This window comes from Sceloporus undulatus, chromosome 3 (genome assembly GCF_019175285.1).
Source record: "Sceloporus undulatus isolate JIND9_A2432 ecotype Alabama chromosome 3, SceUnd_v1.1, whole genome shotgun sequence".
In the NCBI taxonomy this organism is placed as follows: domain Eukaryota; kingdom Metazoa; phylum Chordata; class Lepidosauria; order Squamata; family Phrynosomatidae; genus Sceloporus; species Sceloporus undulatus.
Genome location: NC_056524.1, coordinates 167,649,899 through 167,667,821, shown reverse-complemented (window position 1 = coordinate 167,667,821; position 17,923 = coordinate 167,649,899). Strand labels below are relative to the sequence as shown.

Genomic DNA, 17,923 nt, shown 5'->3' with positions numbered 1-17,923 from the left:
TGCTTGGCATGTCATGTACATTCTTTGTGAGTGCCGCATGCCTGCCCTTTCAGATGTCCACTTGCTGAACAAAGGCACAGGTACATCTGCCTCCTTATTCCCAGTGCCCAAACTGACAGGAACCTCTACACTGGTGCCAGGTTCCTGCCTATCCTCATTGGCAACATGCTCTGCTGGCACTGGCACTGAGGACCTGGGGCCAGCCTCTTGGTTGAGTTCTTCTGCTTCCTCCTCTGAGTCTCCAGCTTCTTCACAGGGCATGACACCATGTTTTATCAGAAAGGTGTGCATAAGACAACAGCTTAAGTAAAGTAAAGCATTAAAGTAAAGTAGCTGCCTGGCACCTGGCACTTCTGTTGTGATGTTGGTGGCACTGTGAAGCAAACACTCCTTCACCTTATTCCTTTCAATAGATGGTAGTCCTATGGGGTTTTCATAAATCCCACCTCTGCCACCCATTTATGTGATGCGAACACTCTAAACTCTTAGTATTCAGTAGCGTGTTTTGCGTTCTAAAACTCAGGCCACGTGTTTCTTGAAACAATAACAAAAGTTTATTTAAAAATAGATTTGTATAAGGTATCAGTGATATGAAGTTGTTATTATAGTTTTCCTTGTTTTACTTAGGCGGGGTACAGACCGCCGCTTTGCGGCGGTCTTGCGCCGCCGCCACTAGGTCCATGGGGGAGCGGAGCTTTCAGACGGCGCGGCTCCCGCGGACCGAAAGAAGCTCCCAAAATGGAGCTTCTTTTTGAGTTGCGTTTGTAGCGAGGCGCCAGGGGCGCACTCGCTACGTCATAAAGGCTGCGACACGTACGGACGCTCAGCGTCCGATACGTAAAGGTGGCGGTGCCCGTATGAACAGGGTGCCGCCATCTTGTACATATTCAATACGTACTAGGGTTAGGGGGGTGCGGAAGCACCGCCCCTTCCTAACCCTAGTACGTATTGTATACGTACTATTTGGCGGTCTGTACCCCGCCCTTGTTACATTTGCACTCTTTCATTCTTAGACTTAGTAGTGGCTTAGATTTCTTAGGAATCAACTGTTTCCAACCATAAGTTTTCTTTGTTACTGTGATGATCCCTGGGAGCAATGCCCTGTGCGTGGCTCTTACTCCCAGGGGGTCCCTTTGAACACTTCCCTTCTAGGATCTCATAATTCCCACTCCCTGCTGAGCGGAATCAGACCCCTTGAGGCCCTATATCTCGCTGCCACCACTCAGTGAATTTTCCAAAACAACCTACATTTTCCTCAAGCACACACTGAGACTTGCTAGGGATTTCTAGTTTCCTTCCTTGATAGCTTACAGCAAACAGTAGACCGAGTTTAAGACACGTGTACAGGGAGCAGAGAGAGACAGCAGATACTTTTAAAGAAAGAGGTTTATTTTAAAGAAACAGATTAAGATAGAAAAGATATCCTTCATGCAAAGCCATCTTGCTTCACAGGTACAGACAACATGGTTACAAAGATGTTCATTCAGGCAAGCTATTTGGATAACATAACAAAAAGCCTAAACGCACTATCTAACACATTTGCCTACTACTCACACAGTGATGGGATTTGCAGTCTGTGTTGAATTTTTGGATGCAGAGAGCCGCCCTCATGGCCTAGCTCTTTTGCTTGCCTCCGTGCAAGCACACAGCTGGTTTCCCCAAACAGACACAAAGATGGAGAGAACAAAGGAAAGCATGGTCCGACAGGGATTTTAAAGTCCTCTCCCCGAACCTTCTTGAAAAGGCCGCGCTGGCACTGCTGATTGGCCAGGTGAGCCTTACGTCAGCGATGATGTAGCTGCTCATTAGCATGTGATGTCAGCTCTCATTAGCATGTAACTCCCCCTAGATTAACCCTTTGTGGTTCAGGAGAACTCCCAAATGACTGGAGGACTCAGTCATCACAGTTACTGATACCCTTCACTTTCACAAATTATGCAGTCGAGTTTCCCGCATTTGGGGAAATCGCAGGGGTCAGCACACCCGGAGTGCAATTTCACATATAACCACCCCTCTTTGGGCTCAACTCAGCCACCACAGATATTGTATCCCGCAGTCTCTCAATTTCAGACTCTAACTATATTTCTGTCCCTCACTGGACATAATAGACCCTTCCTGGTCTGCAGCCCAACTCTGACTGACTGTTCCCTCTGGGACTCTTGGAACTCTGTCCTCACTCGGACTTGAATGTTCCCCAACTGTCAAATCCCAACAGAATCTCCCCTCTATCAGCATGGGATTTTCAAAAGTCCCAGCCCACATACTACTGGCTGCTCCTCAGCTGCCTTCTGATTGGTCATCTGGGTATTCTATAAACCACAGGCACATGATCCGCTCTGTGTCACCTGGTGTGACCACTGTTGCAGCATATCACTTGCTCTGAGGTCAGAATGAGACCCCCAGCATCAGTAACATAAATCACTGTTCTAAGTTCCAAGCGACTTGCTGCAATGGCAGCCATGTTAAACGACACAGCAGGACACATTTTAAACAGTCATCAGGAAACAGGACAGAGGGCTCAGAATCTTCTGAGAAGATCTGGAACAAAAAGTGAGATATTTTACTGCATCATAAGGGGGATGTGCCCCTGGTTTGGTGTTGAATGGGCTGGACATAATCTGGACTATTTGTACCTAAACCTGGGTTTCAACCATGCATCATCTGGATTCTCTACCAAGATGACAGAGGTGAACATTTTATTTGGTCTGTGTAGACAGGAGGATAGTTAGTTAGGATAGTTAGAGAAAGGGTGGAGGAGTGAGTGACTGGAGGATTAGTGTTAAAGGACTCAGATACGTTTAGGAATTAATGAATAGTATTTAAGAGCCTGAGTTTGCTAGGAGAAGGATGTGTGAGTGTGTGAGAGATGTGTTTTAAGTGTATTAAATAACAAGACTTGCAGAGGGGAAAAAAAAAGCTTTTTTTCACAATTGTAGCTGTTTTTAATGTATTTTGGGGTGCTGAATTTGAAAAAACATAATAAAAATGTCATACCACATAAAGTTCTTTTACATGTTCAGTATTTTTATCAATTTAGTTGTTACTAGGTTTTGATTGAGTGTGGGCGTTGATGTTCCAATGCGACTCCTTTTAGTGCTTTTGAACAGATTTTTGTGTTTCATGTCAGCGAATTAAAGTGTTTTGAAAATCTATTAGAAGACTTTAACCCCTTTCTTACACTTTGCAGGATAATTCTTAGCAAGACTTTTTTTATTCAGCCACACATAACAACATAGAAACATCAAAGCAAGTTGTGGGAAATGTGTGTACGCAGTGGAGCAAATCATGAAGTCATTATGGGGTTTAGAATGTGAAAGTCCTATAAAACCAGCATACATTTTAAAAAAAGATTTTATGACCCTCCATTTTGCAGGAATGTGTAATTAATCTGTTTTATTATTATCAACAGGTTATTTGTTAATAAAATTTTGTTTTTCTATTCATACCCTTTTGGCCTCCAGAAATGCTACATATCAGGAAATTTGTATTCAAGAAAGCAGTGAATAAAGAGAGGCCGGGTCCAGTTGGAACATAAATTGCATGTTATTTCACGCAGGTACCTTGAGGGTATCTAGGATGTCCCAACAGTTGGTGACCACAGCAGTAGGACAGAAGGAGGTCATTACATTGGTAGCAGAGGTGGGAAAAGAGAAAGCCCTGATTTTTAATGGTAACAGTGAGATTTGTGAAATTCTTTATATTTAGTGATCATGGAGGGTTAGCTACAGCCTTACAGCTGGTAGAAATGTGGTGGGTTAAGTGGTAAACCCTCACAGGACCCTCCAGAGATTGAACTTCATCAACTTTAGCTAACATGGCTAACTGCCCTTCATAATGGGATTTGTAGTCCAATATTTAGAAAACCATTCATTCTGTAAACATTCACAATAGCATCCTTGTCTCCACCTGTGAAATTGATGGACATGGAAGGGCAACCTATGGTAACTGAGCTGGTAAATAATACCCATAAAGTGCTTCAGATGTCTCAGTAATACATACACACCATTTAATAATGTCGGCTAAAAAGATTTAAAAGTGAAAAAGGTCACACAATTAACATTTTCTTGCAACTGTTGCACTCATCTGATTAATAAGATTATAAGCAATATGATGATAAAAATGGCAGGTTAGCTGATTGGACCATAAGCCATAAATACACTGATTGCTCAATTACATTTAGGAATATAATTTTTTTCTGCATAATTTTACTTTATTCTTTTTGAGTAAAAGTTCTGTTTCGGGACTGCCATGTGCCTCTTAAGAAAATTTTTTACTTGGCAGAGATCTCCAGTATGAGTTTGTAAATATTACATGACATGTCGTGAATGTTACCTTTCATTTCCAATCATATTGAAGAATTAGAAAATCTTTTTTTTTTTTTTTAAATTTTTAGTTATTATCAGAGTTTGGATATTTTGCTTTTCATTGGTTTCAGATAGCAGATTGGCATGTCAGAGAATAAGATTAATATAAATTGATCTTCTTTTAAAAAATGTTTTGTAATTGATATAATATGCCCTCACAACTGAACTTCTAATAATTTTGATATAGTTCAAAGTAAAATTTCTGTTGGTTTGCAACAGAAAACCAATTTATTAGGGACAGAATTCACATTAAATCACTAGGATTTATTGCAAGGTAAGTGGCACAGTGGTTGGAATTTTGGACTGCTACTCTGGATACCAGGGTTCAGTTCCATGCATGACCATGAAACCCACTGGGTGACTTTGGGCAAGTAACATTCTGTCAGCCTGAAGGGAAGGCAATGGCAAACTTTCTCTGAACAAATCTTGCCAGAAAAAAATCTATGATATGTTGTTCACTTTGTTGCCCAAAAAGGGGGACTTGGGATCCCCATAAACAGTGATAACATATTTGGGGGGATGTATTAGCTCAGCAGATGGCCTGTGAGAGGCTGGGTAACCTTGAGGATCATTTTTGCCTGTGTGTACCAGTACTAACTGTGGGGGTACTCCAAAATTAATGAATAATAAAGGTTTTATTTAGAAATAGGCACACAAATACAGGGGTACCCCGGGCTACGAAATTAATTCGTTCCGCCGCCGCTTTCGTAACCCGAAAATCTTCGTAAGGCGAAAAAGCCATAGGCGCTAATGGGGAAAAGCCGCGATTTCGTGCGAAATAGCGCCGAAAAGCACCAAAAATTTTTTCGTAACCCGAAATAACCTTCGTAACCCGGAACAGTTTTTTTAAATGGATTTTTTTCGTAACCCGGAAATTTCGTAAGGCGGCGCATTCGTATCTCGGGGTACCACTGTACGCAGTAACAATTCAGTCTTAGACACTATACAAGGCTAACCGAAAGAGGTGTGTCGAAATTGAATAGCAGAATCTTAGGATGTAGAGAGGGTGATATTACCCAGTTTGCAGAGGAATCACAGAAAATGGGGTGTGGCTCAGGCAGCATCTGTAGGTGACACAATGGGTCCAGGAGACCTTCTTTGCACACACAAAATTAGAGCTGGGGCTGATATTTATATCTGATTTCCTAGCCTCAAGAGGTACTTAGTGCTATTTTGCAGTGTAATAAAGATCTGATAGCTTTCCCATGGAATTTACAATAGAATTCTGGAACGACTAATGGTTTTAACTTCAGAGTAACAAAAACATTGATTGGATTTAGGACAATCGAGTGTAAATAGATAAGCAAGTTGGCTGGTGACATGGCAGGCAGCAGGTAAAAAAACCTGGTTTTACTTGCCTTGGTGCAATAGGATTATATTTGTCTCCAGTGCAAGAGAATATGCATAAAGCCTGGGGGAGGACAGAGCTACCAGCAAACCCATTTAACTTTTATTTTGCTACTACCTCGATCTGGGATAGGGAACCTACAGCCCTCCAGTTTCTGACGAACTATTATTCCTATTATGCCTCACCACCAGCCACATCAAAGGAAGTTTTAGCCAGACTCATGAGGGCTTGGTTGTAACTCCTCCCCTTATGGTTACTCTACATGTACTATCACCATTCAGGGAGCCCTCATGAGCCTGTGTAAAACTCCTGACCTGGATTCTGCACATGTTTTTGGGTCAACCTTTCCCATGGGGCACTTCGTAGTGTTTCAAAGTTCATTATGTCTGCTTAAAACATACCTGGCTCTAGATATGAAAATATGAAACCCCGTATATGTTGTTGGGGGTGTCAGGTGTGTTTACAACAGCCTTAGGGGCCCCATAAGTCAGAAATGTCTTGAAGACACACAACAACAAGTATGCTTTAATCTGAGCTGCAAATGGAGTGCGCTTACAGTGGTCATAATGATACATACAAAATATATATACAGTACAAAACTAACAGGATCATGATACAAGTGCCACATTTTTGTGCATGAAGCTCCCATCCATCTATGTATGAAAACCTAGCCAATGGATTGTCCTCACAGACTTACCTGTATTAATTCAGCTTTCCATTTTACAAAGCTTCCCTCACCTGAAACAGTAGTTGCAAATTTTAGGCATCATCTAACTGTAATTTAAGTGAGTGAAAGACAATGCAATCCAATATTCTTATTATGTTGGGCAGGTCAGAAGGTGCTGCTGCTGCATTGGAATTAGAATGACTGCCACATTCACTGCATGGTTAAATAAACCTAAGCCTTTTCTTCCTAGATAGGGTCACCATTGGAATACCAGCTGAAGCTAAACTTGGGTACAGTACTGTTGCAATCTGGGCTTCCATAGACAGGAGCTCATCCAGAAGCACCCCAAGTTACAGATTCTCTTACTTGGGGTGGACATACAAATTATTTTCATTCTTATGGAAGAAAATGGAAGAGCTTGGATCATTTTATCAAAGTAATCCAAGATTCAAAAGGATGTCTTTCCACTGAGCTCCTTAGCTGTGCTTTTATTAAATGTGAAGGGGCAACACCACTCTGCTCCACTGAACTGGGGCAGAGTAAAGAGCTTCAGCAGCAAAAGCAGAGGACAATCTGTCTTCTCAGTGGTTGGTTTCCCTTCTCATCTTTCCCCCCCTCTTCAGCCTTTGTTAGTCTTTTTCACTGAATAAGGACAGCACTTGGAAGCAATGTGGGTAGCCGTGGGGAAATATATCCCATGATGAACCACTTTTTGCCACAGAACTTATTCTTCCCCTGACAGATTGACTGCTCCTGAACCTGCTAAACTCTGCTCTCTGGCTCACTTAGAAGATATCCTACCTCGTTCAGCTACAAAAATAGATGCTGAGAATGTGTATAGTGTATTCAGTGACAAAGTACAAGCATTTTTTTTTAAACAGGAAGCTGACAGGCTTTTCATGGAGCAAGGATTAGCAGTAGGTTGCTTGCTTGTTTAGTTTGCAGCCCTCATTGAATCTTATAGGAATCGTAGGGAAATCGAACAGAAATAAGAGACATTGTGCATGAAAGCATCATAAAATATCTCAAGGGTGCGATCTCTCTTCAGGAAAGACACACTGATAGTGGATGATAGCGACGGCAAAAAAATGGCTTTTAATGACAGAACAAGTTCAACTGGCACAGTGTTCTATTCAAAGGGTTTAAAATCAGTCATGGTTCTTTCTCTCTTTTTAAAAAAGGATTATTTCCCCTGCCGTAACAGTACAAAACTCTGAGATCTCAACCCAGATATAAGTAGTCACATTCTGTCAATCACATATTAGGCACAATCCAGTAAAAAACTGGGTACACCATTGCTGATCTACTCTTGAAATAAATTAAGTGAGATCAAGCAGGATTATTTCTGCAGTGCATATGCAGCCCTAGTGTGGGGTTATGTTGTGACAAAGATTCCCTTCTTGACATCTTCCTTAACCACCCTTGTATGAGACATTTAGCCCTGGGAAATGGGAGGATCCTACCTGGCCCAAGGCAACCAGTTGATGCTTGCCTTGAATTGGAAATGGATTTGTGGGCTAAGAGGCAGGTACGGCAGAGCAGCATTATAAACCCTCTCATTCTGCCCCATCAACTCTGACCTGGCACATAGCACTATGTCAAAAGTTTATTTGCTAGTTTCCTTTCCTTCTGAGGCCAGCTCCTCCCCTGTAGGCTTTCAGGTCTTAGGGCTGCATTGATTTCGAAAAGGCTTGCTCTCAGTCATGATTTACTTTGTGTGGGTTTTGCACACCATGTTCACAGGGTTTCCCCAAATTTAACTGTTGCTTATTTAAATGAAAAATAAAACATAAAAAAATCCTACCCTTTAAAACTTTTTTTAAATAGAATATGGCCATGATCCTGTTGTCTGTGTTGCTGGCAGTAATGGTAAAAAAACAAACAAACAAACCTTGGGCATTGCAGCAACTGGGATAGTTGGGGTAGCAGAGCAAGCCATCTCTTTCAGGAGAGAAAGCTCTCCTGCCAGCTCCTCAGCTGCTTGGGAACTAGTATGACAGTTTTCTATAGAGAAAGGGGAAGCTTTCACTGCTGCAAAAAGTGCATGGCACTGACATGACAGAACAATACCCTGTCATAACACACTAACAAGGTTTCAGTTAAAGGCCACAATCCTGTATCAGTGCAGTACAGTGCACCTGCATACGCTGGAAGCCGCGTCAGAAGGAAGGGAGGCGTGCGCTGGAAGGAAACAAAGACACTGTCACGGGCACGAGCCCCAATAATTTGAATGGAGCTTGAGCATCTGCATTTTTCCCCATATGCAGAGTGGGGGGGTCCGGAACGGATCCCCCGCGTAAGGGAAGAGACGACTGTATTTAATTAAACTACATAGGCCTTGTCTGTACTGGCCAGGATCCTCCAGGACAGCCTGGAGTATCCTGGCCCCTAGCTGAAACAGGCAGTCCACATTACCTTGGCATTTGTTTCTGTGCCATGGTAGCTGTCTCCATGGGTATCTCACTGGGCTGCCTGGCTCATCTACCACTGTCACAATGGCTTGTTTCTGAGGTCAGAATGAGGCAACCAGCAATGATCACATACTGGGTTCCTTGTTCTGACCTCAAAACAGGTGACTCACAGTGGTGGCAGATGCATCAGATGGCCCAGCAGGATAGGATGTCCATGCAGACAACTGCCATGGCACAAAGACAGAGGCTTCTGCATCTTCCCAGAAGATCTGGAGCAACAAGTAGGTTATTTTCCTCCATGTTAACATGGGTATACCCTGGTTCAGGTATGGAACATGCTGGATGTCATCTGGACTGCCCACACCAGAACCAGGGTTTGGGACCTGCCTTGTTCAAACAGGATGATGCTAGAGCAGTGGCAGGGGTTAATGGGTATTTTGACCTGTGCAGACAAGGCATAGTTAACTATTTTTTGCCAGTATGCTTAACTAAGTAACCTCTTCTGGCCCAACCCAGCCCAAAAAAATCTGATGGAAACACCATTTACCCATTTTCCAGTTACTGGCAGTGATATATACTTAACTAAATAGCTAAAACAGGATTCCAGACAATGTCTTTAATTGTTCCCACACTGTTGATATAGCAAGTCTGCTGGCATTTTTGTATCATTTATAGAATGCATGATTGCAAAACAAACGTAACATGGGATTGGACTTTCTTGAAGAGCAAGGCTGCATCCTCTTGCTCTGCATTAGTACTTGTTTGAACAGTGCATATTCAGTGGAAATTACAAAAGTGAAGTTACACATGTGACACTATTGCACATAGTTGGGCATCACCTATTGTACACTGCACATTGATAGCATGGTGGTGCATTACACATTGATGCACAATGTTAATTTGGTTGTACAACACTGAACTTCTGTAACAAGGTGGTGTAGCACAATGTAGGCAGAGCTCTGTGAGTTTAAAAGTTTTTTATGTCTCTTCAGCACACAATCTAGGCCTAAATTTTGTTCTGATAGAAAAAGAGAAGACAAGTTAAGAAAGGAATAATAAAGGGCCATCCTTAACATTGGGCAAAATGAGGCAGCTTCTTCAGGTAGGAGGGTAAGTTTAAAGAATCATGTCAGGCTATCATGTCCTCCTTCTCCTCCTCCTCCTCCTCCTCCAAGTTGTCTCATGTGAAGGGCAGAATGCTAGTGCTGGAGTAACCACCAGTCCAGTTGTATTTTGGTTGTGGAGTATAGTGAGAAAGAGACATCTTGCCCATTTGCTTAGATAGCAAAATAATTTGGAGCTGCCTTGCCTCTCAACCTTGTTTTTTTTTTCCCCCAATCCCTAAAATGATTTTATTTGTCAAATACATGAATTGGTCTGTTTCTAAGCCTTGTCCTCATATGTAAACTTATTGATTTTGGGTAAGTGATAACATCAGAGTGATATAGTTGTTTACAGAGTTTTTGATACTTAACTCATTTTATGCAACTATTTTCTCTAATGCACATTCATAGCATACAAAAGTATGGGTCCAGGTATCCTGGCCTCACCTCTACCATCCTTTTTCATGCTGTACTCTGCCCCTTCAGTACCCAGCCTTGCCACATTAAATATACATTTTGAAATAGAGTTCAAGTTTTGTTGACCTGAATCCAAGGAGAGTTCCAGGGTTCTGGGACCAGAGTTCTGAGGCACAAGAAATTGACTTTGGTCTAATACATACTGCAGAAATAATGTAGTTTGACACCACTTTAATATCCATGGCTCACTGCTGTGGCATCCTGGGATTTGTAGTTTGTTATAGCAACAGCACACTTTGGCAAGGGAAACTAAATACTGTATTTTCTGGCGTATAAGACTACTTTTTAACCCAGGAAAATCTTCTCAAAAGTTGGGGGTCGTCTTATACGCCGGGTGTTGTCTTATAGGATGAGTGCTGAAACCTCCAAGTTGGACTGGAGAATCTGCGGTCGCCGCATATGGTGGGGGGAGCTCAAAAACGGCTGCGGCCGCATCCCCTCTGTATGTGGTGACCGTATGAAAGCAGCAATGGCAGCACTATACAAGTATGGTAGAAAAAAATCTTGGAGACAGGGAGCACTGGGCAGGCAGGGAGAGCTGACCAGTCCAAGCAGGCTTTGTATACAACAGGTTTTACTGCTAAGTACCTGCATGTCATAAGCATTTGAATTAAAATTACCATATTGAAATCAAATCTGATGTTTGTTTTTTTTAATTTTTATTTGGTTTGCGTTGGAAGAGGGGTAGTCTTATACGGCGAGTATACCCCAAACTCTATTTTTTAACTGGAAAAGTTGGAGTCGTCTTATACGCCCAGTCGTCTTATATGCCGGAAAATACGGGTATCTCACAAATTACATATTCCATAGTGTCGAGCCACAACAGTTAAAACAGTGTCAAACTGCATCATTTCTGCATTTCTTTAGACCATAGTGCATTCTGCATCAGACTTAATAAGACAAATCTGGGAAGTGAAGTGGAGTAGACCAGCACACATGAGAAGTACAGCTCTAATGCATGTGAGGTAACACCTCTCTATTGCTCCTATCTTTGACAAAAACAGGGTCAGAAAAATTGGGGGGGAGGGTTTAAGGGAGAAGTGGCAGTTGTGGAAAAGGGCTCATTCCTAGGTCCATCACTCCTTTTAACATCTCATAGGTATCCGCCAGCAAATGCATGACTTGCTTAGTATTGGTTTTGAGAGAGATTTATACAGATGAGAAGTGTTTGTAGTTAGCGGTAAGACAAATATTGGATAATAATTCCTATTTCTAGGAAGATTTAAAATTTGTCCCCAATTATGTTTCCACATGCCCCTATAATGTCAAAGTTTTCTACAGTGACCTTGGTTTAAATGTAAAAAGGTGAACAATTTTCCAGGATGGAAAACTGTCATTCCATTTAAATCAAGGTCCTTTGTAGAAAACTGTTCTTTTTCCCCTCTAGTATTTTATGCCAGTATACATCTGATCAAAATTGCCTTCCCTCGTCATTTTTTTCCTTAAATAGTAATAATAATAAAGGAATAAATGTAGGAGCCTAATTCTTTTATTGTATATCCTACATGACACTCATCTGTTGCAAATGTTTTAGGAGTTTTGAAGTTTCATTCACAACATGACAATTTCAATGACATTTAGAAACAAACAGACAGCCAAGAAAATGCAAAGCTATGTGTAACATGTAACTAGAATATTCTGAGGCAGTATGCTATTTAATTTTAAAAAATTCAAATTCATAACACTGTCACTAAGAATTTCAGAAATTCTTTCTTGAATATAAATACTATAATAGTAAGATCTTAGTTTTCAGAAATCTTCTGTTTCTTTCTTTCTTTTTTCATTTTATATATTGCCCTTTGAGCCATTGGGTGTAATGGTCAAGTTAAAAACAAGCATTACAGCTCACATAATTTGCTAATTTTTGAGAGCTTTCAACCAACTATGGCTACTGCCACAATGCAGATTTAATGAGGCTTGACACTGCTTTAACTGCCATGGCTCTAGCCTATGGAATCCTGAGATTTGTATTTGGTTGTGGTACCACAGCTCTCAACCAGGGAATATCTCACAAAACTACAAATCCCAGGATTCCATAGCATTGAGCCATGGCAGTTAAAGCGGTGTCAAATGGCATTAATTCTGCAGTGGAGATGCAGCTTGCTTGTTTGTGACTTCAGTAAATTTGGCAGAGCATGCTACAGCCTGGCCCAAGTATGGATGAAAGGTTTAAAAGGGGCCCGCACTAGGTGTAGCTAAGGGTTCCATGTCAGGGGTAAAGTGAATCCACTGTTATTTCAGCTGTTCAAGGAGTCCAGGATACGCCTTGACAAGGTGATAAATAGAGGATCCATAACTTATATTTAAAGATATTTTGTTCTCACATTTACTCCAATATAGTAATACATTTATTGTTGTTAACCACCCTTGATCGATCCTTACTCATATCTACCTCATGGATGAGACATCTCCAAACTCCCTATCCTCCACTATTCTTCTAAGTTCTTGCAAATTCATACCTGTGACCTCCTTAATTGAGTTCATCCATCTAGCATGTGGTCTTCCTTTCTTTCTACTTCCCTCCACCTTTCCTGACATTCTTGTCTTTTCTAATGATCCATGCCTTCTCATGGTGTGTCCAAGGTATGACAGCCTCAGTTTAATCATCTTTGCTTCTAGGGAAATTTCAGGCTTGATCTGTTCGAGGACCCATTTATTTGGGGTTTTTTTTTTTTGTTTGTTTTTTTGCTGTGCACAGTATCCTCAGCATTCTTTTCCAGCACCACATCTCAAATGAATTTATTCTCTTTTTGTCCATTTTCTTAACTGGCCAGGTCTCACATCCATAAACGGTAATGGGGAATACAATTGCTTATACAATTCTAACTTTTGTGCTTAGTTATATATCTTAATGTTTATCATATCTTTTTGTTTTCTTTATTAAAGGGGTAGAGGGCCATTGAAGAATACATCGGATGTTATTTATGCAGCAAAAATGATCTCAGAGTCAGGATCAAGAATGGATATGCTTGCAAGGCTCATTTCTAACCAGGTAGGTTAACATAGTGGTGAGTTAAATAAATTATTGTTGTTCATTACAACTGCCTCCCTGCTCAGAATATCCTTGTCCTCTTTATAACTGTGACACTTTCATCTTCTACAATGTATTTTCTGTGTTGCACAAGCACCTAGGAATGATCAAAACTAGCACTCTGTTGAAGAATAAACTATTACATTAGGACCTCATGAACTAGTCCATTATTCACTAGCTATCTGAAATGATCTCAGTAAAATTCTTTCTTAAAAAGTTTTTAATTTTTTAAAAATTTATGACAATAAACAACAACAGTGATTCAATAGAAGCAAAAATGAAATGGGAAGGGAAAGACAAAAACAAAACAAAAAAGAACACCACAGTCAACTGGGGATTACAAACATTGGCAGCATCTTCCATAATTTATGTTATGCCACGTATACTTAGTCACATAGCAGCCGCACTAAAAAACCTTATTCATGAATTGGATTGGCATTCCCTAGCTAGTGTCTTGATGTACAATAGGACCAATGCATATCGGTCTCAGTGCACCTCAGCCGTTCTGCTGGCTTCCCTACATAGTAATGTGCCATCAATCCCATACTTTATATGGACATTATGGAATTGCTCGATTCCAGTTCCCACTGATTTATTACACAATTTCCCTTTAATAGCTTAATTGTCTCTTTATCACACATGGCATTTAAGCTCCGATTTCCATGGGAAGGGAGTGGCATCAGTGACGCTGATCACATGACACCACTTAAAAATAATAATGTATTTATTTATACCCCACTCTTCAGTGTCTTCAGAGAGAAGACACAAAAGGGGAAGGGAATGGCAGTGGGGAAGAGGGAAAGTCCAGCAGATCTTTCCTCCCATAGCTGTCCAGTCCCTGACCTGTGTCTTTTCATTAATGGGAGAAACCAGTGAATAAAATACCAGTCACACTAATCTGCTATTGCAAAATCCATTCCCACAGCAGTAGTGCAATTGGCACTACTACTCCCCCTTTCCCTCCTCCTCCTCCCATTTTAATTCCTCCCCCCCAAAAAAATTTCTTGCACCATTTCGGAACTCCGGAGCACCAAACGAAGTTTAAGAAATTGTTTTAAGAGTGGATTGGGCCTGAAGAGCTCCAAAATAATGAGAAAAAAGGTGAGGGAGGGAGGGGTTAAGGGAGAGGAAAGGGGGAAAAACACAATGCCAGTAGCAGCCCCATTCACACTAAAGCAAAATGTGTGGTGTGGCTACTCCTATGCTGGTATGATAGCTTTTTATTTGTAGTACAGGACTACAGTGAAAAAAGGGCTAATGTGATAAAGCCCTTAAAGAGATGAGAGCCAAAATGGTTTGTTGATATGATGGTGGGCCAAACAATGATTCTTTCTCAGTTACTGATAAAATAAAAGGCGACCAAACTGTCAGCCTTATCATGTGAGATAGGGTTAGGGGCACAGGACCCCTGTAAATATGGAAAAACTGCAAATAAGAAAAACACCATAGAGTTGCACTGGAGGACCTAGATATTTCTAGAGAGAACATATTAATCAAATATGTGAATAATCAAATATGCAAAAGCCAAAGCTGCAAATGTGGAAGGATGAGTGTATATTTAATAAGAGACCAAATTTGTGCTTTTTGAAGCTATCCCACTTGAATATTAGATAGAGTTGTCAGAATTTCTTCCAAAGATAATGGTTTTCTCATTAGAAATAAGTCTCTAATATTACATAATTATCTCTCTTTCTGTCTTTCATATTGTTTATATTTGTTTCAATATTTGAAATTATGGAGTAATGAAAAGGACACAGACATGAAATTGTAGGGGCTAAAAACTTAGATAAGTCTTCCATATGTTCATCATCTCCAAAAGTAAAGGGCTGTCAATTCTAGTTAGTTTACCTTTAGAAAGGGGAAGAAATATTAAGATTCTCATTAACATGGTGATTCATTTAGTCCATATCTGAATCCATGTCATATCTTTATCACAGAATCATAGACCCATAGGGTCAGAAGACACCTCCAAGAATCCTGTCACTCCATCTGTGGTAGGTGGTTATCTAGCCTCTGTTTGTATACCTCCAGAGAGGGAGAGTCCACTCCCTCCTGAAGTACTTTATTCTGAAATGCCCATTATTTCATAGGCATATTAGCTTGCACCTATTGTAGAATAAATTATTCTGTCAGGATCACAGGTAGTAGATCATTATTTGCCAAATCACTGAAATGGATTTTGAATCTCATCTCCTTTGTAAAAGCACTTTGACATTTTTCAGTTTCGGTGGAAGTATTCTCAATATTGCAGATTGGGAAAGGGTTTTAGATAAATGAAAAGAGAAGAAGAAACACTTGATTAACTTCTGATTTCTGGATTTCTGGAGCACTGAGAATAATTATATGGCTTTTCATGTGAAACCACACTAGGCTACAAAATAAAGCCTAGTAAGTGCTCCTTTACAGCCTGCATCATCCTGTCCTGCCTATAAAGTAGGGGTGAGTTTTGGTTTTTCATATCAGTGTAAGTGGGGGTACCTGATCCCCTCCCTCTCTTTTCTTCTCAATGCTGAGCTGTTTCAAGGCTTCGTTCTCTGGCTGGCTTTGATACCAGATTAAACCAGGGTGGGAATAAATGGCTGAAAGAACACAAGAGCAACAAGGCATGCAAGGTGGGCTTTTCCAATAATAATAATAAATATTGGGTCAAGGTGGTTAACAGCAGAGTTAATACAGCATACAACAATAAAAACAACAAGCCCCACAAGACCCCGGCCCAACCCTCCCTCTCAACTATAAAATAAAACAGTAAAACATGGTTAAAAAGTACTTAACAATACATTTTAAAAAAAACCGCAAACAAGAAAAATAATAAAAGGAGGGGGATTCAAGTGGTTCTGGACATTATCAATTGGGGAAGGCCTGCCGGAAGAGAAAGGTTTTTGTCGCCTTTTTAAAAGTCTCGAGTGAGGATAATTGGCGAATCTCTTCCGGCAGGTCATTCCAAGTTTTTGGAGTGGTGACAGAAAAGGACCTCCAGGAGGTCACCGCCAGTCTGGTCTTTCTAGATTGTAAGAGGTTTTTCCCGGAAGATCGGAGTGTACAGGAAGGATCGTATGGGAGGAGGCGTTCCTTCAAGTAGACTGGACCCAGGCCATATAGGGCTCTATAGATGATAACCAGCACCTTGTACTGTGCCCAAATTTTATAGTTATCACCTATAAATCCCTACATAGCCTGGGTCCAGTCTACTTGAAGGAATGCCTCCTCCCATACACAATGGCTGGCATTATGTTGGTGAATTACATTGATGTAAATTGGACTTATGCCACTGTAATCCTCCCTCCCTCCTCCTCCTCTTCTTCTTCTTTGCAAAGGTCATTGCAAAAGTTACAATTGGCAACTGTACAACATGTATAGCCAATCCCCCTCAAACCCACATTTTCTCAGCTGCAGCCTTGAACACAACATCTGCATAGCCATTTCCTGGTTGATGAAGCATGGGGAGGAGCAGACTAGTGTCAAGATATTTTCCTATAGGCATCCACAGGGATCTCCACTGGTCCTCTAGAGCAATGGTACTCAAAATAGTGGTTCCTGGAGCAGTGCCAGTTCCTGAGCCACTGGCTGCTGGTCCCTGGTGAGTTTCCAAGTGTGTGATGAAACCCTTTTCCTGGCTGGCACTGCAACTGCAGCTTGCCATTCACCATGTCCTTTTACATCAAGATCCCTCCCTAGATCTGGTACTCAGGCATCAAAGTGACTACTATATTGGGTAAGTGGCTTTGTAAATCAGTGGATTCAGTGAGATAATGTGTGATCAGTTCTCCCTTCCAGTTCCTAAATGAAAACAGCCCAACACAATTCTAGAAAATAAACCAGTAAAGGTTTATTGTATAATATAGTTCAGTCAACCATGAAATCTTTCCACATTCCCAGCTCCCAAAATCCTATTCAGATCTTATCAATTTTTCTCTTCCTAACTGGTCTTCTTTTTTCTCTCTTCCCCCCTTTCTTTAAAATAATATTGCTTACATTCTTCTCATCTAGACTAAACAAATAAAATAAACTTCCTAATAACCACCTGATGAATGTCACTGCTCTTCACTTTGTCTCTGACTGCCGTAACTAATCCTTCTACAGACAAGCCTCTAGTAGTTGCCTAGCTCTAACCAGGCTTGCCCAGCTTCTCATTTCACACCAGGAAAGAAAGAAACAGTTGTAGCTAGTTGGCACAAATATAGCATCATTTCTGGTACAGTGGAAGAAAATTATTGCAAGTCCCCCACATCAGATAGCTTGAGAAGAAGCACTGCTGTAGAGGTCCCTGCCAACAGTGTCATTGCTCTGCATCCAGCTGTAGAAAAACAGCTGGATGCTTATCTGTTGTTCCCCCTCACTCTCCACCAACCAGGAAATGAATGGGTTTGGAGAAAAGGGGTTTGGGATGTGTGGATGTGCAGGGTGATCAGATGTCATAACTGCAAAGGAGAACAAGGGACCACAAAATGTAGGACATTCAAGACAAATGGAAGACATGACCACATAAACTTAACTAAATATTTAAATGGTAAAGGTTTTG

At 41.0% G+C, this 17,923-nt stretch overlaps 1 protein-coding gene and 1 non-coding gene across 3 annotated transcripts in view; one reads left to right on the top strand and one right to left on the bottom strand.

The window, feature by feature from the left end:
- Positions 1–17,923, top strand: part of CTNNA3 (catenin alpha 3) — a 1,027,502-nt gene that overhangs the window by 969,188 nt on the left and 40,391 nt on the right. For both annotated transcript variants that reach the window (XM_042459353.1, XM_042459352.1), the window contains one exon: positions 13,257–13,362. In XM_042459353.1, coding sequence (XP_042315287.1) covers positions 13,257–13,362 — 106 coding nt within the window. The remainder of the gene's footprint in view (positions 1–13,256; positions 13,363–17,923) is intronic.
- Positions 1,887–2,044, bottom strand: LOC121927400. Its single transcript, XR_006103198.1, has one exon. It is a non-coding gene; the product is annotated as a U1 spliceosomal RNA (small nuclear RNA).